Source organism: Mobula birostris, chromosome 25 (assembly GCF_030028105.1).
Source record: "Mobula birostris isolate sMobBir1 chromosome 25, sMobBir1.hap1, whole genome shotgun sequence".
NCBI lineage: Eukaryota > Metazoa > Chordata > Chondrichthyes > Myliobatiformes > Myliobatidae > Mobula > Mobula birostris.
In genome coordinates this window covers 38,056,580-38,078,976 of record NC_092394.1, presented here as the reverse complement: position 1 = coordinate 38,078,976, position 22,397 = coordinate 38,056,580, and the positions used below count along the sequence as shown (strand labels likewise).

The following is a 22,397-nucleotide window of genomic DNA, read 5'->3' as shown; positions in this document are numbered from 1 at the left end:
TTCCTCATTTGCTTTCTCAGTTGCTCAAGAGCAGTTCCTCAAAATGCTGTGAATTCTATCTTCTGGAAGCACAGTGAACAGTTGCTCCACATGAATTCACAAATCAAGCTAAATGGAGGGAGCAGTGCCCATCACTGTGCATAGCTTTTCTCAACCTCATTTCAGCCTTCGACTTAAAAGGTTAACCATTACAAGGGAGATGTGGAACACACTTTTCAAATTTTGCTGCCTGTACAAATTTGTCTCTGTCTCAAATTATGAAAGCATGCAAGCCACAGTCCTAAACAAAAAGATTAACAGCCAATTGTACTGAAGATCAGTGTCAAATGATGCTGTATTGTTGTCCAGGCACTTTTCAAAATCTATGCTACATCACACCCTCAAAAAACATCCCCCTGTATCTAATCTTTGGAGTTGATCTTCAGAATTAATTAGAAACTGTTCAGGCTATTCTCATTTGCTTTTCCAACACCAAACTGCATTATACACTCTGTTCCAAGGCTTGTCAAGTGGAGATTACCAAGACGACTGAGTCAAGGGATGTTCAGCTTTTCACAAGGCGGCTTTTATAGGTGTAATTAAAGACCCCTTGCCAAAATCTCGACATCACTGACTCCTGGAATTTTCTAAACTGTTGCCACTTAAAGTAGAAAAGGTGTTTTTTTTTTTCTAAAAAAAAAGAAAAAAAACTGAGAATCTTGACTTTATCTGCTAAATTGGTGGAAGAAGACACTACCTTGCTGACACTATCCATGGCCTCCTCTACTATAAAGATGAAGCCACACTCAGGTTGGAGGAACAACACCTTATATTCCGTCTGGGTAGCCTCCAACCTGATGGCATGAACATTGACTTCCCTAACTTCTGTTAATGCCCCACCTCCCCTTCAGACCCCATCCCTTATTTATTATTTTTTTCTCTCTCCTTTTTCTCCCTCTGTCCCTCCCACTATTCTCCTTGCCCATCCTCTGGCCTTCCGCCCTCCCCCTTTCTTTCTCCCTGGGCCTCCCATCCCATGATCCTCTCATATCCCTTTTGTCAATCAACTTTCCAGCTCTTGGCTCCATCCGTCCCCCTCCTGTCTTCTCCTATCATTTCTGATCTCCCCCTCCTCCTCTCACAATCAAATTTCTTACTATCTCTTCTTTCAGTTACTCCTGACGAAGGGTCTCGGCCCGAAACATCGACTGTACCTCTTCCTATAAATACTGCCTGGCCTGCTGCGTTCACCAGCAATTTTTGTGTGTGTTACCTTACCGACTTGCCTGATCCATCAGGTACTCCTGCCCCACCTGTGAAAAAAAAAATCTGCATTTCCAACAGAAATCACAGAACTCGAAACAGGAATGGAAGATTACCTTCATTCCCAACTAGCCGTTGAAGCACTGCGTGTTACATTCACCACTAGTTTGAATTTGATTTATTTTTCCATAGAGTAATACCAGCTGTACCATAGAGTGAGAGCAAACGCCAATTTTAATATTGCATTGGACAAGAGCTTCTATGTCATAGAAGTTACAAAGATGCCCAATAAGCCTTTAGTGATGAGGTCATTAAATCTAAGCTTTGTTTACTTTTCCTGAACCTTATAAAAACTATTATTTTAATCAACTGAAAAGTACCAATATAAAAATCTCAAAAGCAAACCTTGGAAAATCATGTCAATAGTTAACTTTCTTCAATTGTATAATAATAGGATGCCAAAATCCTATTCCAACCTCCTTCCTCACCAGATTTCAAATTTAGAAAGGGAAGTAAGTGGCTTCCAGAGACAAATTCCCAATCATGAACAACATCACTGTAGAAGTACCTGCAAATCCTCCTCTTCCTTCACCAGATCCTTCCGTGGGAATAGGTCTTTGGCCTGGATGTACTCCAAACTGGGTGGGCCCTCTTCACCCTGTCAATAAAAGCAGATATACATCAGCACGGTGGACATTGACAACAGAACATGCAAGGCATGCACAGAACTGGGAGCTACGACAGGTACAAAAACCTATGCGGGCTTAGAAAAAGGTGATAATGTTGATATCTTTATTCTGTGCAATACTAAAATCAAAAAGCAATATGGGACTCTTTTCAAAATTGATCCCCAAATGGACATTTCTACATAGAACAATTCAATTTGAAAGTATTTCAATACATGATTATTCCATGTGATAACTCCCAATATACCCAATCAACAGATTTTGTTTAGACTCCAGAGTACATAGCTTGAATTTGATGGAAATTTCCAAATCCAGGAGCAATTCTAGAAGAAAAGTGAATTAAACTGGCCTCCCACTCCACAGATGCTGCCTATATTCCCAGCATGTTCTATTTTTATATCAGATTTCTAACATCTACACTAGTTTGTTTTTCCTTGGATTATCATTTTCTTAAATCATTGGGATATTCATTAGTTTATAATTAAGAGCTTTCAAAAGAAAACTCAATTGAATGGACTGAAATATCAACAAGTATTTGAAAAGGCATAAACTAATAAATAAAAATCTCAACTGAAAGCCTTGGTTGTTCTGTTATTAAAATATTCATTACAGATTCCAGCAATTAACATCAGGCAATATCATTTAATACATCAGTGAGTTCCTGATTTTCTTTCTACCTTCTTTAATAAATAGTAGGGTCACATTTGTTACTCTCTAGATTACAGGAATCATACAAAAGTTCATAAATATTGAAACATAATTACCAATGCACCTACAATCTCTGTAGCTACCTTTGCAAAACACTGGGATGCAGATCATCAGGTTCTTGGGGATTTATCAGCTTTCAGTCTTGCTAACTTCTCCAGTGCTTTTGTTTTACTAATAGTAACTTCCTTCTGTTTCTTATTCACACTAGACCCTTGGCTCTCTGGTATTGCTGGGAGTAATTTTGTATCCTCCTGTGAAGATAGACATAAAATATAATCTGCCATTTACTTACTTCCCACTACAAATTCTTCCATCTCTGTAGGGACATTTACAGAACTATGCAATCTTTCAGGAGTACATTTTTTCATTTCTTGTTAGTTTACTCAAATATTCAAACGACAAAACCCCAATCATAACAATTTAGCAACATTGACCAACCATTTTGATTACTTGGCACTAAACTGCACTTGTTCCAATTAGGTTTTTTTTTTGTAAAAATTGTGTATAATTTATGCTTGTTTTATTCCAGTGAATGCTGCTTATATGATGCTAAGTGTCATGCTGCTGCAAGTAAAGTTTCCATTGCACGTGTGTATACATATATTTAGCATATGACAATACATTCAACTTTGATTTCCTTTTTTTGCAGTTTCTTGGTCCTCCTTTGAGGTTCTAAAATGCACCAACCCCAAGTAATACTGCTATATCTGACAACTTTGTCTTTTTTCATTTAACATTATCATTAATTTATCTAAATAGCCATAGATCCAAAAATTTTTCCGTTGGGATTTTATGCCTTAAAGGTTTTTTATGAAACCTTTCTTTAATTGCTCAATTGCCATATAATTTAATTTCCAAACCAACCCCCACAGACAACTTGCCCTTCATAAATTTCCTTTGCTTAGAATTAAAAACAGACTTTTTCCTTCAGACGAAGAGCATCATTTCATTTATCTCTGAATTAAATTTTGTCTGCTTTATCCACACTTGAGACTTCCAAGCTTTGCATTATCTGCTAATATGGAAAATTTACCCTGTGCCCATGGTTATTAATGCACAATAATAAAAATAACATTGGTCCCAGCACTAACCCTCAGGGAATATACTGAATATAATCCTCCAGTCTAAAAATTAGAGGCAGATCTCCTTGATAAGTGGAGCCAAGTTCCAATTCTTGCTGCCAATGACCTTCGTGAACATAACAAATAAAGCGAGAGAGAGACTGAATAGTATACATTCTGAAAAGTGTGCTCATACACAAATCACTTGCAAGTTCAGCAGCAATAGAAGAGAACATGGTATGCCAGCCTTTGTAATGAGAGGTTTTGATTGCACAAGCAAGGCATCTTTCTGAGACTACAGGGCCACGGTAAGATTGTGCACAAGCATCATGCACTGGTTTGGTCCTCTTAGCCACAAAGGAATACTTATCCAACTGGTTTCAGGGATAGCTTGCCTTACAAGAGAGAAAAAAAAACAGTAGACTAGAATACATTCTCTAGAGTTAGGAAGAGCAAGAGGAGATCTTATTGAATTGTCAAAGAACTTGACAACTTCGAAGGAGGAAGATGGTTTTTCCTCGAATTTAGGACAGGGGACACAACTTAAGAATAAGAGTAGGTCACTTAGGACAGTGATGAGGAAAATTTTCTTCAAAAGAGTGGGAAACATTAGAAATTCACAATCCCAGTAGATTATGTAGACCCAGTCATTCAGAACAGATATTGATAGATTTCTGTATATTAAGGTAATCAAGTGATTTGGTAATAGTGTGGTAAAACAGCTCTGAGGTACAAAATCAGCAATGACCTCAAAAAGTCAAAGCTGACTTGAAGAACAAAATAGCTTAATTCTGCTTTTTCCTCCGTCTGAGTAGACTTCCATGTGCGACAACATGCATTAATTTTCTTTAATAGCCTCAAGAAAAATTCCATCAGCTCAAACAATTTGCATTTTACAAGTCCTTGCTAGTTCTTTTTTTATCAATGCAAACTTTTCCAAGTAACACACAATGCTGGAGGAACTCAGCAGGCCAGACAGCATCTATGGAAAAGAATAGTCAATGTTTTTGGCCAAGACCCTTTGGCAGGACTGGAGAGAAAAAAAAATGAGTAAAGTTAAAAGCCACTTTTCAAAGTGGCTATTTAAATCATCCATACTCATTTGAGCAGTGGCCAATCAGCGAACGAAAGCTTAAGATGTAGCTCACTCAGATTCACAGCCAGTAATCGGAATTGATTGAGAAGAACAAATAAAAATAAGGCAGGGGCAAGCAGAGCGGCCTTTGTTGGAGCAGCCATTGTTGAAGTGCTCAGTGTTCGAGTGATTATTTCAGGCTTTATCTCTTCAAGGTGTGGAGAGGATTGAGTGAGAGAAAGCAAAATGCTGTAGGTAGATTTTTCTTTCTTTCCCTCAGTTTATTTATTGCTTTCCTTCTTTATATTTGCTCAGTTAGGACAGCAAGGATGACATGCAAGATAGCCAAATGCTCCTCTTGTGGGATGTGGAAAGGCAGGGAGACCTCTAGTATCACCTGCAAGTAGTACAGCCAGCTACAACCTCTAACACTCTGCATTAAAGAGTTGGAACTGGAACTAAATGAACTCCAGATCATTTGGGAGGCTGAGGGCGTGACAGATAGGTAGTTACACCTTAATGGTGCAGGACACAGGAGACTGGGTGACAGTCAGAAAGGGGAAAGGTTAACCCCTTTGGCCAGTGCAGATTCCTGTGAACATTCCCCTCAATAGGTATACGAATTTGGATACTCTTTGGGTGGGGGAGGGGGGTGATTGACCTAACAGAGGAAAGTCACAGCAGTCAGGTCTCTAGTATGGAGTCTGACCGAGTCAGAAGGGTGGTGGAGTGAGAAGAGGCAAGCTATGGTGATAAGGGATTCATAAGTTAGGAGAACAGAAAGGAGGTTCTGTGGACAAGATCAAGATTTCCAGATGGTATGCTGCCTCCCAGGCACCAGGATCCAGAACATCTTCAATTGAGTCCTGAGCATTCTTAAGCAGGAGGGTGAGCAGCCAGAGGTCATGGTCCCTATGTCCTCCCAATGACATAGGGAGGAAGAGTAACAAGGGTTTACAAAATAAGTACAGAGAATTAGGTGCCAAGTTAAAGCACAGGACCTCCAGGGTTGTGATCTAAGGATTGCTCAGGAAGATCATATAGTTTATCACGTGGCTAAGGAGTTGGTGTAGGAGGGAGGGTATCAGATTTTTGGATCGTTGGGCTCTCTTCCAGAAAAGGTGGGACAGATACAGAAGAGATGGTTTGCACCTGAACTGGAAGGGGACTAATATATCCTAGCTGAAAGGTTTGCTAGTGCTGCATGGGGGAAGGGGGGGGGCTGTGTTTAAAGCTAGAGTTGCTGGGGAATGGATACCAGAATACTAGAACAAATAGTGAAGAGGTTGTGGAGACCGACGTTAGATAAAGTCAAGAATCAAAAAGGTTGAGCATGGTGTAACTGATGCTCTGAGCCTCATACATTTCAGTGCAAGTATTGTAGGAAAGGCAGATGAGCTCACAGCACGGGTTAACACCTTAATTATGATATTGTAGCCATAAGTTGCAGGAGGGGCAGAACTAGCAGTTCAATATTTCGGAGTTCCATCGTTTTAGATGCAGCTGAATGGGAGGAATAAAGGAGGAGGGGTGGCATTCCTAGTCAGGAAAATGTCACAGCAGTGCTCAGTCAGGACAGATTGGAGAACTCACCTCGTGAGGCATTATGAATGGAAATGAGAAATAAGAAAGGAATGATCACGCTAATGGGGCTAGATTACAGACCATTCAACAGTCCAAGGGATTCAGAGGAAAAAAAATGCAGAGAGTTTGCAGACTGTTGCAAGAAACACAAGGTTGTTATAGTACATGATTTTTGACTTTCCACATATTAATTGGTATCCCCATACAGGAAAAGGACTAGATGGGATACAGTTTGTCAAATATGTTTAGGCAAGTTTCTTTAATCAGTATGTAGATGTCCCAACGAGAGAGTGAGATACTAGAACCATCAGGGAATGACCACATAAATGGTGCTTATATTATAGGCCACCAAACAGAAGGATTTGAGGAACAGATCTGTAGAGAGATCTGTTGCATGAAACACAAGGTTGTTACAGCAGGTAATTTTAAATGTCCACATATTGACTGTGATTCCCATACTGCAAAAGGACTAATTGGGATCTGGAATGTTTCCTTGATCAGTACACAGAAGTCCCAACAAGAGAGTGTGCGATACTTAATCTCCTATTAGGGAATGGGTCTGGCCAGATGACAGGATTTTGTACAGGGGAACCCTTTGCATCTGGTGATTATAATGCCATTACTTTCAAACTAAGTATGGAAAAAGATAGGTCTGCTCCACAGGTTGAGATTCCAAATTGGAGAAGGGCCAATTTTGATCTTATCAAAAAGGATCTGGCAAGTATGGATTGGGACAGGCTGTTTTCTGGCAGAGGTGTACTTGGTTAGTTAGAGGCCTTCAAAAGTGAAATTTTGAGAGTACAAAGCTTTGTGCCTGGAGGAATTAAAGGTAAAGGATAACAGGTTTAGGGAACCTTGGGTTTCAAGAGATATTGAAGTCCTGGTTGAGAAAAAAAAAAAATGTATAGCAGGCTAGAACAAATCAGGGTCTTATGGAGTACAAGAAATGCGAAAGAACAGTTAAGAAATCAGCACGGCTACAAGACGGCATGAGATGAAGACAAAGGGACTCTACAGATATGTTAAGTGCAAAAGGATTGCAAGGGACAAAACTGGTCAGAATGGTAATCAATGAGTGGAGTCAAAAGAGATGGGTTAAGACCTTAAATAATTTTTTTGCATCCATATTTACTCGGGACACAATCTATAGAAGTGAGGCAAAGCAGCAGTGAGGTTATGGACCCTATACAGATTATAGAGTAGGTGGTGTTCACTGTCTTGAGGCAAATCAGGCTGGATACATCCCCAGGGCCTGACAAGCAATTCCCTCGGACTCTCTTTTTTCCTTTTGCTTCATTTTCTTTATCTTTTTTCATTTGGGGATTTCTCAGTTTGATTCCCTATCATTCTCTCTCAAAGAATGAACTTAGATTTTTGAAGAGGTATATATTTTTTCCAAGCAATAATTATCTTTAATTACTTTTATCCACAGTCTCTTCTCACCCTATTGATGTTAACTTGCCTTTAACTAGAAAGTACTATTTTGCAATCCTCTTGGTCTCCACCCAATATAAATGCTATTACCCATTGATTACCGATTCCCAAGTGATATTTCTTACTGATACTCAGTCCAACTGGCTGACCCCACCACCTAGATTCAACAATGCCTCCTTCCTCACCATCCCAAAACATTTCAAAAAGCCCTCTCATTCCATACCCTTCACTCTGCCATTATTCCAATTAACATTGTTAATAAGTTACCATAACACTGTAATACAGTGTAGATTTGCCTCACTGTCTCCCCAAATAACCAAATACCTCCCTCTCCAGTAGCACCATAGTTCTTAGATTTCTTAACCCTTACCAAAAGGATTTAACACCACGTGCACATCCTCTCACTCCAGCATGTAATATCTTCCTTAATTAATGCTGCCCTCCCTTTTTTGTTTAAATCTTTTCACTTTTTTCCCTGAACATCATGTTCTGCAATATTAAGCGCCTACACAGTAAATAGCAGGATCCTTAGTGGCACTGATGAATGGAGGAATCTTGGAGTGCAAGTCAATAATTCCCGAAAAGTGGCAACACCAAGTAGAAAGGTCAGTAATGAAGGCACATGGCATACTTGCCTTCATGGTCAGAGTGAGCACAGACTCATGAAGTCATTTTGCAGTTGCATAAGATTTTGGTGTAGCCATATATGCAGTACTGTGTTCCTGTAATCTGGTGACCATAACTACACAATGTGAAGACTTTGGAGAGGGTGTAGAGATGGTTCATTGGGTTTCGTCTGGATTAGAATATTAGCTACAAGAAGTTGTTGAACAAATAAATCGTTTTCTCTAGAGCATCTGATGCTAATTGGGTGACTTGATCAAAGCATATATAATAATAGTCAAAGATATGATTGATATTCAGAGTATTTATCCCCAGGGTAGAAATGACAAATCCTAGAGGGCATCACTTGAAGGAGAGAGGAAGAAAGTTTAAAGATTTGCAAAGTTTTTTTTTAAAAAAATAGATAAAACAGAGTGGTAGGTGCTTGGTATGTGCTACCAAGGGAAGTGGTGAAAACAAATTCACTAACAGTTAAGACACATTTGAACAGCATGAACAGGGAATGGAGGGATACAGACTAAGTGCAGAAAGATGGGAATAATTTCACTGAGATGAAGGGCCTGTCCCTGTGCTGTACTGATCCATGTTCTATACCTTCTTCAAATTTCAATTTTATTATCACCATTACATCATAATTCTAAAGAGTTAAAATTCAACAGTCTTGTACATCATACTCTGGGTGTTTACAGACATGCATTCTAAACCAACTTCGTTTCTCAGTCCTTCAAGTGAACCTATCCAATTTAGTACAAATTTCTTCTTTATCACTCCCATACCTGTCTACACTTTATTCCCCAGTCATTCAGCATAGAAACCAGACCTCTAGTCTACAACTGATAATGCCCAAAATCAAGCTCCTGCAACAGACCGAAAAAACTTCAACCCTTCTTACTGTTTCTCGGTTCTGACATGAACCAGGAGTTCTTATTCTTCTCCTCAGCACATTCTGTATCCTTTAGTTTTTTTTAAAATTACCCTGGTGCCATGAAGAAACAGTCCATGCAGGGCATATTGGCAAATAAAGATTAGATTCTAATCTTGTTAATTATTTCACTGTTTCAATTTTCTTCAGTAATTCTTATCTGAATCAACTTCAGCTTTTAAATCTCTGAACATCAGACATTTTAAAGCTGAAAACTGCATCGCAGATTCTGAAACATGGAGGAGCTCAGTTTCTATTGCAAGGGCTCCCAACCTGGGGAACCTCTCAGTTAATGGTACGGGTCTATGGCATTAAAAAAAAATGGTTGGGAACCCCTGCTAGTGTCCCTCATCATAGGTTACTGGATGACTTCCATCCAAGGATGACCATATATTAAAACCCAGAGATGCTGTGCTCTACACTAGATAGATGCATTTAATTCTATTAGCTCTCTGCATTCAACCCAGCAAGTTAAGTGCAGATCACCAAGAATTATCAAGTAGCCAGCTTAATGTACCCCTATTAGTAACTGGGATATCTTGCTGCAGAACATTTTGAATGATGGAGCTATAATGAGAAAGAATTGTCAATGGTGTGCATAACAAAAAGCATATTGCCAAAGTAGTAATTGCAAGCAAGACTGGTAACATATGGTCAAAACCCCTATACAAAATATCTTGCAAGAAGCTATCAATGAGGCTAATCTAGTTCTTCTGGACCATCAAGTGCTGGTACAGGCTTAGTTGTTGAAAAGTACAAAAGAATATTCGTAAACACAAAAAAATCCTGCAAATACAGGAAATTCACAGCAACAGACAAAATACTGGAGGAATTCAGCAGATTCAGGTAGCACCATGGAAATAAACAGTTGATCTTTTGGGCTGAGATCCTTCAGGACTGGAAAGGAAGGATAGCTAGAATGTGATAGGTGAAGCCAGGTGGGTGGGAAAGATAAAGGGCTGGAGAAGGAGGAAACTGATAGGAGAGGAGAGTGGATCATGAGAGAAAGGGAAGAACAGGCACCAGGGGGCAGTGATAAGCAGGTGAGAACCAGTAAGAGGCTAGAGTGGGGAAAATCGAAGAGGGGAGAGGAAGGAGAAATTTTCTTTACCGAGAAGAGAAATCAACATTCATGCCATCAGATTGGAGGCTAGAATACAAGGTGTTGCTCTGCCACTCTGAGTGTGGCCTCATCATGGCACAAGGCCATGAATCGACACATTGAAGATGGAACGGGAATCAGAATTAAAGTAATGGGTCACGGGAAAGTTCTGCTTTTGGCAGATGAAGCTGAGGTGCTCGAAGTGGTCCCCGAATTTACCATGGGTCTTACTGAATATAAAGGAGGCCGCATCGGGAGCAACCAGGTACAATAAATTACCCCAGCAAATTTGCAGGTCAAGTGTTGCCTGGCCTGGAAAGAGTGTTTTGAGCCCTGAATAGAGGCAAGGGAGGAGATGAATGAGTAGGTAGAGCACTTTGTCTGCTTGAAGGGATAAGTGCCAGGAAGGAGAATATTCATATTTGAAACATTAACACTAGGCAGACAGAGAATGAACCAAAGTATTGTAGAAAGTACAACAGATTATATGCATCATATATACACTCAGTATTCTGAATATCATGCACCGAACTTAAGTCAATCCTGTGCATTCAAGTGATCAGTGTTCAGATGAATAATAACGCTTAATGTCGGTGATTTCTATTTAAACTAAGGTTGATTAATGGAGTTGCTATGCAATCACTATATTTAAATATATAACAATAATTGCCAGATGAATGCAGTAGTCCATATTAGTTATTCAATAATCAGAGATTGGAGCTGGAATTAATCTTTTGTGTAAACCGCAATAATCACTTCTGTTTCTACAATAAATAACTTCTGTACAATCCATTGTACTTTTTAAAAATTACTTACCATGAAAATAAACATATCCCAGCAAATAAACTCCGCTGGTATCAGGCAAAGGGGAACTTGTTCCACATTATGCACTTATGCAAAGCTCTAAGAAACACTGCCAGGTGGTGCTCAAAATTGGCCAACACACATGATCACATTCACACAAGGTCCACGTACAGGATTGCATACTTTTGGAACTTAATAATGAACTCACCTTTTAAATAATCTTCTATTTACCATGCAAATAGACATCGAGTACCTGATCTGCAGGTGCCAATATTTAATTTGCATATCATGCCAGCCCTCAGTCCACAAATTTCTATTATATTTCACAACCTATTAATCTGGGCTTTCTGTTTTATCAATCATAGTGTTGGCGAGCTTAATATACACAGTTTCTGTAGTGCATAAACCGTCAATCCAAATTCTCCTCTGCCAATACCGATAGTCTGCAATCCATCAAATAGAACATGAAACTGCAATCTCTTGTGTGTTCTAAATCAGTCTGGGTTTTGCAATATCAATCCTCATTGTGCTTTATATTCCATTATGGAAGGCCCTCTCCAGCCACATTTTATCCTGCTCTACAGTTTAAAAATCTGGAGCTTTCCCTCCACTAAAGCCATAATATTCCCGTCAACTTGAATCTTCCAGCCACAGTATTTTAAACCTTATCACACCAGGAATCATTTGTGTAGCACTATGGAATAGTTATTTAACTCTGAGTTCTAGTTAAACACTGTCAGTGCTCTTAGGGTGGTTCCAGTCAGAGTACACAAGACATAACAAAAGGAACATCTCACAGCAATTACTTGGTCAGCAGTAATTAAAACCAGTTGACTGACTGCCTTCACACAATAACTTGAAATGGTGCATTTGTGAAAGGTCGTGTAATAATCCCCTCCTAACAGGCTAGCGCTTCAGACAGAAGCAACAGTATTTTTTTTAAATCTATAAAAAAATTGGAGACGCATCATAAATGATTAAAATAATAGCACTGCTTTATCTGTCACCAAAAATCAGCTTATTCCAAATTTTCACAATACTAGCCTTACTTTGTATTCCTAAGATTCATGCATCATATTGTTTGAATTATAGCCCTGAAAATGCCATAAGAAAATACACAATGAAAAATGAATGAATGATATTAAAGGGTGAAGCAGCAAATATATATCTAAAAAAACAATGATAATAAAACAAATATCAGAAATTTTCCTCATAATGCCAAGCCACATACCAACATGATCACCTGAAAGCAACGTCTGTCTCAGCCCTGTGGAACAGAATATGCTTAGTCACCAGCCATCCTTTCCTTCCCAATACCAGCAATACGTTCCATGATTTTCAGGATTCCTTGCCTGTTTTCCCTCTCATGTCGCATTTGAAAAATTATCTAGCAACCCATGGCTGCACAGGTCTCAAAGCCAATAGAAGTAACAAAAAAGCAGCAGAGACTCACAAAGCAATTCAGCATAGAACAGCTGACGTGAGCAGCCAGACTCATGTTCAGTGGAGGCTGGTATGTTTCTGCAGTGCATGAAGCCTGTACAGATTCACAGAGGATTTATCCAGCCCCGGCACAGATCCCTTCATCACTGCTGCTCTGATATCAAACAGAAAATGATTAACATACATTGCCTAGAAAGCAAATAATGAAAAGGGAGTGTTTTCCAGACTTTGTCCAATCAGCTGATTTTCTGCTGCAGGTGCACATAGCTGTACAACTGCTTGGGGGGAAAAAAAAAGAGTGAAAAAGGGATTGTAGCTCCTCCTATAGAGCATCACTCAGTGCTGTGCAACCTGTACTGCATCAGAGGCAGCTCCCACTGCAGAGCTGCAGTCAGCTATTGTACTGGGCATAAGCTCCAAGTATCTTTCCATCCACTAGAATCAGCTAAATTTCAGCAATTTTTGGGCATTTAAATGTTCCACTGGAAGACTTACACCCTTTCTACAACCACTTCAGTTTATAATAAATGTACGTTGCAATTTAAACTACAAGAAACAAGCCAATAAAAAGAGTATCACACAATCAAAAGCTGCATCAGGAACTGCAAGTCTACCATTTAGGAATCTGAACTCTATTATTTGGTTCATCTTTGATGCAAAGGGGACTTGACAGAGGGACAGTGAAATTCCTCACTGGTGGGGGCAATCACAAGAAAGGGGCATAGCTACAAAAAGGGGCCTGTCACTTAAAACTGAGGTGCAGTTTTATCCCCCACAGAATGCAGATATTCTCTAGAATTCATTATCCTCAGTATGGTGAAGGCCAGATCATTAAGTACAATGTATGGTGAAGATAGATAAATATTGAAAGATCAAGGATTTGAGGGTTACTGAAAACTGGCACAGAAAGAGTCGAGGTCAGCATTAATCTACACAATCATGTTGAATGGCAGGCAGGTTTTAAGGGCCTCATGAAATCAATTAAATGATCTGTTTTACCAACAGTAATACAGCTACTGATTTATGAAACAATTTTCCACTTGTCAGTTATGTTTACTATCCTTTAGTCCCAAAAACAAGTGTGGGATGGGTCTTTCTGTACTATAGTGGAAGATGTATATTGAGTGATGGAAAGGACAAGTGGAAAAAAACTATGATTGTAGAGAATATTATATAGTAAACAACTGAAGTTTGCAGGCAGGTATAAAATATTAAAAAATTTAAAAATACAACAACAGACCAAAATTCCCAAGGAATGGGAAGTACCACAGAATGGGAGGGCAGAGGTAAAAAAAAAAATGGAGATCAGTGAATGGAAGACGGGAAGAGCCAAAATGAAAGATATGAAGCAAAAGGTCCAAGATCAACTCTGCGATCATAATTAAGCCTATTAAAAATATCCCCAGCTAATGAGAATTATGAAACATAACTTTCCCCATATGCACTAGGTCAAGGTAGACTGTGTGGCTAGAAAAGAATGATTAAAAGTACAACACACAAACGTTGCAGGTGGACGCAGCAGGCCAGGCAGCATCTCTAGGAAGAGGTACAGTCGATGTTTCGGGCTGAGACCACAATGTGCAATTGTCAAATTTTAGTCATGTTGTCATACAAAACTGTAAGAGGTTTGATAATGATATCATCACAAGCAATCTGGTAAAATTTACCATGTAGTTACATCCTACATTCCTCTTAAAATCAATAAGCAGATGAAGAACAACTGAAGCAGCATCTCATCAATCTCATGCAGACATTTGTTTTCCTTTCGTACTCCACCCTACTGGTGACTAAGACACTGCCTTGCTGTGATTCACAATGACAAAGGTAATACTGGGCAATGCGAGACACAGACAGATCTCCCCCCCCCCCCCCCCCCACACACACACAGAAAAGAACTTATTACAGTATTTCTCATCTGTTATTGTCTGGACAAGCATACAATTGCTTCTGTACAATGGACACTCTTTACAATACTTGCTAATATTTTACTTCACATTAACCCAGTTCCCCATGTCACAAATAAATTCACTCCAAGATATATTATTGTTAAATCACATGCTAACAAATTTGAGAGGGGAATGAGCAGAGTATTCCACTCCCTCTCTTGTACAAGTAGCACATATCTAATCTGCCTCTTTGAAGACTCAGCTAGATATTAAAATTCGTTAGTTGTGGGAAAAGAATGCAATTGTGAATTCAAAACTACCAAGTACATCAAAAAGCAGCCAAGTCACACAGCAAGGTTTAGCAGATGAATTTACTTATTTATATTAATAATATTCATGACCAATACTGACTGAAAGGTAGGAGGAAATGCTGAAGAACATCTATTTTGCAAGGGGATCAAAAGCCCTTCTGACTTTTTATTTTAAAAAACACCATTGTATTTCTTATTCATTAGATATCTTCAGATAATAATCTACTTCCAATCCCAAGACAATAACAAGAAAAATGAAAGAATAGTCAGAATGCATTCAAATCACTGTCAATATCATGGGACAGAAAAAGCTTGGATCTCCAAAAGGAAATTAGTTTATTTTAAATACTTACAATGTAGAAGAGAGAGAGAAAGGAGTACGTTTCAATTAAATTGATCCTTCTCAATTCATTTGGTGATTAAAGTTAATTTGAAAGGTCGCGTTATTCTGAACTGATGAAACTTCAGAATTGCCAGTATTTTCTTGCAGAATTTAATGACAAGAGCACCTTCCAAAAAAGCTTAAGACTTGCAGTAATAGATGCAAATGTGAAGATAGAAAAACAGCCAATTTTGCAAACATGAATTCATCATGCCAATACTACTGAAACCATTTCAATGATGCTATCACTCGAGTGTGCATACATAATACCCAATGGAAAGTTGCATTCAGAAAAACAATGGCAACTTTCAGTGATGTCTCACCAAAGACTTTTGCAAATTTCTACAGATGTACACTGGAAAGCATCCTGACTGGCTGTAGCATACCCTGTATGAAGCCTCCAAAGCATAGGATCGGAAGAGACCTTAAGAGATTGTAAATAGTGCCAGTTCCATCACAGGCACAGAGGGCCATCAAGGCCCTCTCCAAGAGGTGTTGCCTTAAGAAAGCAACATCCATCATTAATGACCCTCACCATTCAGGACATGCTCTTTTCACATTACTGCCATAAGGAAGTAGGTACAGGAGCCTGAAGACACACTCAATGTGCAAACAGTCTATGACCACCACATTCTTCATCCTCTGCACTATTTGTTTATATTGTAACTTACAATAATTTGCACTGTTCTGCTGTTGCAAAACAAATTTCAAAAATAATCAATGATTACAAATCTGATTCTAATTAAAGACATTCATATTAGTAATGGGGATGGACTGAAGCAAACCACAAGGTCAATTCTATTTTCTTCCACTGCTGCCCCAAAGAATACCAGATGCAACAACCAATTAATGTGGTAAAGTGTGTAAGTAAAATGAAGTCAATAAAGTGCCTGAATATTCATTAAGAACTGTGTGTTTTTTTTTTTAAAAAAAAGCTTAAAAATGTATGATATTTCTCAAATCTTTGCATCTAGTAGTTGGGCATCTGATTCACTAATTATTTGCTTACATGAAAATATGAGGGCACAATACAGCTTCCATCCAATGCACATTTCAAATACAATTTTGACACTGGCTCCAAAATCAAACAGCTTCTCTCAACTAACATGTGAAGACAATTGGCTCAGGCAGGTTGCCAGAAGATACCCATGAAATGAATGCCATGTCTTAACCAAGCTTATGTATTTAGTAGCTCGAATAAAGTGATTATTAACTTTATCTCTCACATGTATATTGAAACATACAGTGAGATGCATTGTTTGCGTCTATGCCCACAGTCTGAGGATTGTGCTGGCAGCAGCCCACAAATGTCACCACATTCTGACACCAAAATAGCACACCTACAACTCACTAACCCTAACCCATACATCTTTGGAACATGGAAGGAAACCGGAGTACCACGTGGGTTTCCTCAGGGTTACAGGGCGAACATACAAACTCCTTAGACAGTGTCAGGAATTGAACCCTGATCAATGAACGCTGGCACTGTAAAGCATTGCACTCAGCACTATGCCACTGTGCTGCTGTGATGCACCCAAAGACCACTACCATGTTAAAAAGTAAACAGTATTCTAAGGGGACAAGTACCTACATGCAAGTTTCTTAAGAATGTACAAAAGAAAGGGCTAGACATGCTAGTACAGGCAGTTCACTATCTAGATAGCACGAAAATACAAGAACCAAGTTCTCCATGTTGCTAATTATTTTCTCTTCGACATCCCCATCCTTTTCCTCCACTTTTACAAAAAAAATGTTAACCCTTTTTAATGCATTGTCAATTAATTTTTCATTACCCTGTCATTGTCTGTTTTCCCTTGCATGTGACAAGACAATGCATTTTCAAATCACCGCTTAAGTGAGCATAGGATCACAGATAAAGATAAAAATTTCTCATCTCACATTGTTGGTATTAAAATGGCTTTAAAATTTTCTAAAACTGTCACAAAATTCTGCAATATCAATTTTTAAAAAAGCAGGTGACATGCATTGTGACACACTAGTTCAGAAGTAGCTGCAACAGGCTTTTTCCACCAATGCTGGGTAGGACAACAACCAAAAGGTCATGGGTTAAGGATGAAAGATGAAAAATTTAAGGGGAACACGAGGGGAGAGTTCTTCACTCAGATGATTGAGAGTGTGGAATGAGCTGCCAGCACAAGTGGTACATGCAAGCTCAATTTAAATTTGAGAGAAGTTTGGACAGGTACATGGATGATAGACGTATGGAGGGCCATAGTCAATGGGAATAGGAAGTTTAATAGTTTGGCATGACTGGATGGGTTAAAGTGCCTGTTTCTAAGCTGTACTTTTCTATGATTCTAGCTGACATTACTGAAGACCTCCAATTCAATACTCCACTACCTGTATTTTGCAACCTCTCTTCCTACTATGAGTGACAGGGTAGTAATTTCTGGATTGCTACCTGTGCCACATGCCAGTAAGGATAGAAACAGCATGTACTGGCAGATAAACGTGTGGCTGGGAAGCTGGTGCAGGGGTCAGGGCAGGGCTTCAGGGTCTTGGATCACTGGGATCTCTTCTGGAGGAGGTATGACTTGTACACCTGAACCTGAGGGGGACTAATATTCTTGCAGGGACATTTGTTAGAGCTGTTGCAGAGGGTTTAAACTAATTTGGCAGGGGGATAGGATGGAGCAAAGACTCAGGATAGGACAGGTTGTAAAAAACAAAGATAGTGTGCAGTCAGACTGTCAGGAAGGGCGGGCATATTATAGGACAACACTGTAGCCAGCAGGGTGCGTATCAGCGCATTAGGGATGCAGAATCAAAAAGGGTAGCAAATACAGTATTCAAATTGTTATATCTCAATGCATGGAGTATAAGAAATAAGGTGGATGATCTTGTTACACTTTTACAGATTGTCAGGTATGATGTTGTGGCCATTACTGAGTCGTGGCTGAAGGATGGTTGTAGTTGGGAGATGAATGTCCAAGGTTACACATTGCATCAGAGGAATAGGAAGGTAGGCAGAAGAGGCAGCATGGCTCTGCTGGTAAAGAATGTCATCAAGTTATTTGAAAAATGTGACATGAGACCAGAAGATGCTGAAACCTGGAGTTGAGTTAAGAAACTGCAAGGGGTATAGGGCCTAATGGCTATTGTATATAGGCCTCCAAATAGTAACTGGGATGTGGACTACAGATTACAAGAAATAGAAAAGGTATGTCAAAAGGGCAATTTTATGATAGTCATGGGAGATTTTAACATGCAGGTAGATTGAGAAAATCAGGTTGGTAATGGATCTCAAGAGTGAATTTGTTGAATGCCTACGAGATGGCTTTTTAAAGCAGTTTGTCATTGAGCCTACTAGGGGATCAGCTACACTGGATTTGGTGTTACGTAATGAACTGGAGATGATTAGGGAGCTTAAAGTAAGCTCAATGATCACAATACGATTGAGTTCAACTTGAAATTTGACAAGGGGAAAGTAAAGTCTGACACAGCAGCATTTCAGTGGAATAAAGGAAATTACAGTGGCAACAGAGGAGTTGGCTAAAGTAAATTGGAAGGAGATGTTGGCAGGGATGGCAGCAGAGCAACAATGGCTTGAGTTTCTGGGAAAATGAGGAAGGTGCAGGATAGATATATTCCAAAAACAAAGAAATACTCAAATGGCAGAATAGTAAAAGTGTGGCTGACAAATGAAGTCAAAGTTAATGTAAAAGCATACAAAGCAAAAAAAAAAAATAGCAGGAAGCTAGAGGAGAGGGAAGCTTATAAAAACCTACAGAAAGCAACTAAAATAATCATTAGGAGGGAAAAGATGAAATATGAAAGCAAGCAATACCAAGGTGGATAGAAAAAGTTTTCAAGTATATAAAAAAAGAGAAATGAAAGTGGATGGAGGATCACACAGAAAATGAGGCCGGAGTGATAATAACGGGGGTCAAGGAGATGGCAGATAAACTAAATGAGCATTTTGCATCAGTCTTCACTGTGGAAGACATTTAAGCAATGTGCCAGGTGTTGAAAGCATGAGAGGAGAAGCAAGTGCAGCTATTACAAGACAGAAGGCACTCAAAGCTGAAAGACCCAAGTGTACACAAGTCACCCAGACCAGATGAACTGCACCCTAGGGTTCTGAAAGAGGTAATGGTAGAGATTCTGGAGGCATTAGTAATGATCTTTCAAAAATCATTGGACTCTGGTATGGTGCCAGAAGCCTGGAAAATTGCAAATGCCATTCCACTCTAAGAAAGGAGGGAGACAGCAGAAAGGAAGTTATAAACCAGTCAGCCTGACCTCAGTAGTTGGGAAGATAGTCAATTGTTAAGGATGAGGTTATGGAGTACTTGGTGACACAGGACAAGATAGGGTAAAGTAGCATGGTTTCCTTCAGGGAAAGTCTTGCCTAATGAAACTGTTGGAATTCTTTGAGAAGACTACAAGTAGGATAGACAAAGGGATTGCAGTGGATGTTGTATATTTGCATTTTTAGAAGGGCTTTGACATGGTGCCACACAAGGTTGCTCACCAAGTTAAGAGCCCATGCTATTACAGGAAAATTACTAGCATGTTTAGAGCATTGGCTGAATTGGTAGGAGGCAGCGAGTGGGAATAAAGAGTCCTTTTTTGGTTGGCTGCCAGTGACTAGTGTGTTCCACAGGGGGCAGTGTTGGGACCACTTACTTTTATGCTGTTTATCAATGATTTAGATGATTGAAAAGATAGCTTTGTAACCAAGTCAGCAGATAATATGAAGATTGTTGGAGGGACAGGTAGTGTTGAGGAAACAGGAAGGCTGCAGGAGGACTTAGACAGAATAGGAGAATGGGTAAAAGAGTGGCAAATGAAACAGTGTTGGAAAATGCACAGTCGTGAACTTTGGTAGTAGAAATAAATGTGCAGAGTATTTGCTGGATGGGGAGAAAAATCAAAATCTGAGATACAAAGGGACCTGGGAGTCCTTGTACAGAACACCCTAAAAAGGTTAACTTACAGGTTGAGTCAGTGGTGAGGAAGGCAAATGCAATGTTAGCATTCATTTCAAGAGGTTCAAAATACAAGAGCAGGGATGTGATGCTGAGGTCTCACCTTGAGTACTGAACAGTTTTGGGCTCCTCATCTAAGAAAAGATATGCTGGCAATGGAGGGAGTTCAGTGGAGGTTCGCAAGGATGATTCCAGGAATGAAAGGGTTATCATACGAGGAGTGTTTGAGTGTTTGATGACTCTGGGTCTGTAGTTGGTGGAATTTGGAAGAGAATGTGGGGGGGGGGGGTGGAAAAGAGGATTCCATTGAAACTATTCGAATGTTGAAAGGCCTAGACAGAGTAGATGTGGAGAGAATGTTTCCCATGGTGGAGGGAGTGGAGGACAAAAGGACACAGATACACAATAGAGGGGCATCCATTTAAAACAGACGCAGATACATTTCTTTAGCCAGAGGGTGGTGAAGTTGTAGAATTTCTTACCACAGGCAGCCATGGAGGCCAGGTCATTGGGTGTGTTTAAGGCGGTCATTGATGGGTTCCTGATTGGCCGCGGCATCAAAGGTTACGGGGAGAAGGCTGGGGAGTGGGGCCGAGCAGGAGAAAAGGATCAGTCATGAGTGAATGGCAGAGCAGATTCAATACGCCAAACAGCTTAATTCTACTCCTTTGTCTTATGGAATGTTGTTTACTTGTATACAACTACACCAGCTCTTCCAGAAGGCGGCAATGTACTCCCAGCCTTCGAATAAGGTTCCCTGGCAGACTGGTGGATAACGTCACCTGTTATAGTAAACCACACAGCCCAACTAAGGATTATCCGTGGGTGACACTGGCTGGTTGCCACCAAGGAATTATTCGTTTGAACCAGAGCTAAACAGTCTCAAAAAAACACGTGTCATGACTTCTCAAGTTTGGGAAGGTGCATCTTCACAGTGGATCTTAGTGCAACAGAATCAAAGTGCATTCTTCAGCAAATGCAGGCAAACAAGCCGGATTTATCCTCACTTAAAATAATTGTTCATCCTACTAACAAGTTCAGTTAAATCCTTTTAGACTTTCTTCAGCAAACCATGTAATTTAACGTGTGGAGGTAGAGTATGCTAAATAATTTGAGTGGAGAATCCCCTTTGTAATGCAATTGTGACCTTTCACTCCAATTCACTCCAGCTAACTGGACAAGAGCTAGTCAAGTACAAAAACAGGAAACAGAAATCACAGCATGGCTTTTCGCAGCAGAATGGAGTGCTGGATGGATCTTATTTTTCAAAACTTTCCTTTAATAATCATAGTCATGCAGCATGGAAACAGCCCTTTTGTGCCAATCTGGCCAATGCCAACCAAGATGCCATATCCAAACCAGTCCCATTTGCCAGCATTTGGAATATAACCTCCTAAACCTTTCCAATCCATGTAACCTGTCTTGCAGTCTCTGTACCTGCTTCAACCATTTCCAACAGCAGTTCATTCCACATAAAAATGATAAGAGGAACAGAGAATGGATAGCCAGAGACCTTTTTTTCCCTAGGGCAGAAATGGTTAATGTGAAGGGGCAAAATTTTAAAGTGATTGGAGGAAAGTACAAGGATGCCAGGTGTTTTTTCTAATACACAGAATCTGCAAATGTATGCAATGCAGATACATTAGGGGCATTTAAAAGACTCTTGGAAGGGCACGTGGATGAATGGGAAATAGAGGGTTTTGTGAGAGGTAAGTGTTAGATTGACCTTACAGTAAGAGATCTTATAGAGTTAAAGCAAGGTTGGCACAACATCATGGGGTGAAACCTCTGTATTGTGCTATACTATACCATCCTTTGTAAAAAAAAAAAAAAAAAAAAAAAAAAAATTATCCCTCAAATTCTAAAATCTTTCCCTTCCCCATTTAAGGTATATACTCGAGTTCTTGATACCCCAACTGTGAAAAAAAGATTGAGTGCATTCACCCTAGATACACCCAACACATGATTTCATACACCTACGTATGATCACCTCTCCGTCTTCAATGCTCCAAGAAAGAAAGTCCTAGCCTATCCAACCTCTCCCCGTAACCCAGTCCAAGTCCTGGCTGTACCCTTGCAAATCTTTTCCGCATTCTATTTTGGTTCCATGGCAACCATGACCTCCCAACTTTTATAATAACCTGATAAGGCCAGTGTGCTAAAAGGCCCCTTTTTACAGTT

At 39.6% G+C, this 22,397-nt stretch overlaps 1 protein-coding gene across 6 annotated transcripts in view; it reads right to left on the bottom strand.

Moving 5' to 3' along the window:
- mtmr4 (myotubularin related protein 4) overlaps window positions 1–22,397 on the bottom strand; it is a 121,248-nt gene that overhangs the window by 60,968 nt on the left and 37,883 nt on the right. For all 6 annotated transcript variants that reach the window (XM_072243731.1, XM_072243737.1, XM_072243734.1 and 3 more), the window contains one exon: window positions 1,811–1,900. In XM_072243731.1, coding sequence (XP_072099832.1) covers window positions 1,811–1,900 — 90 coding nt within the window. The remainder of the gene's footprint in view (window positions 1–1,810; window positions 1,901–22,397) is intronic.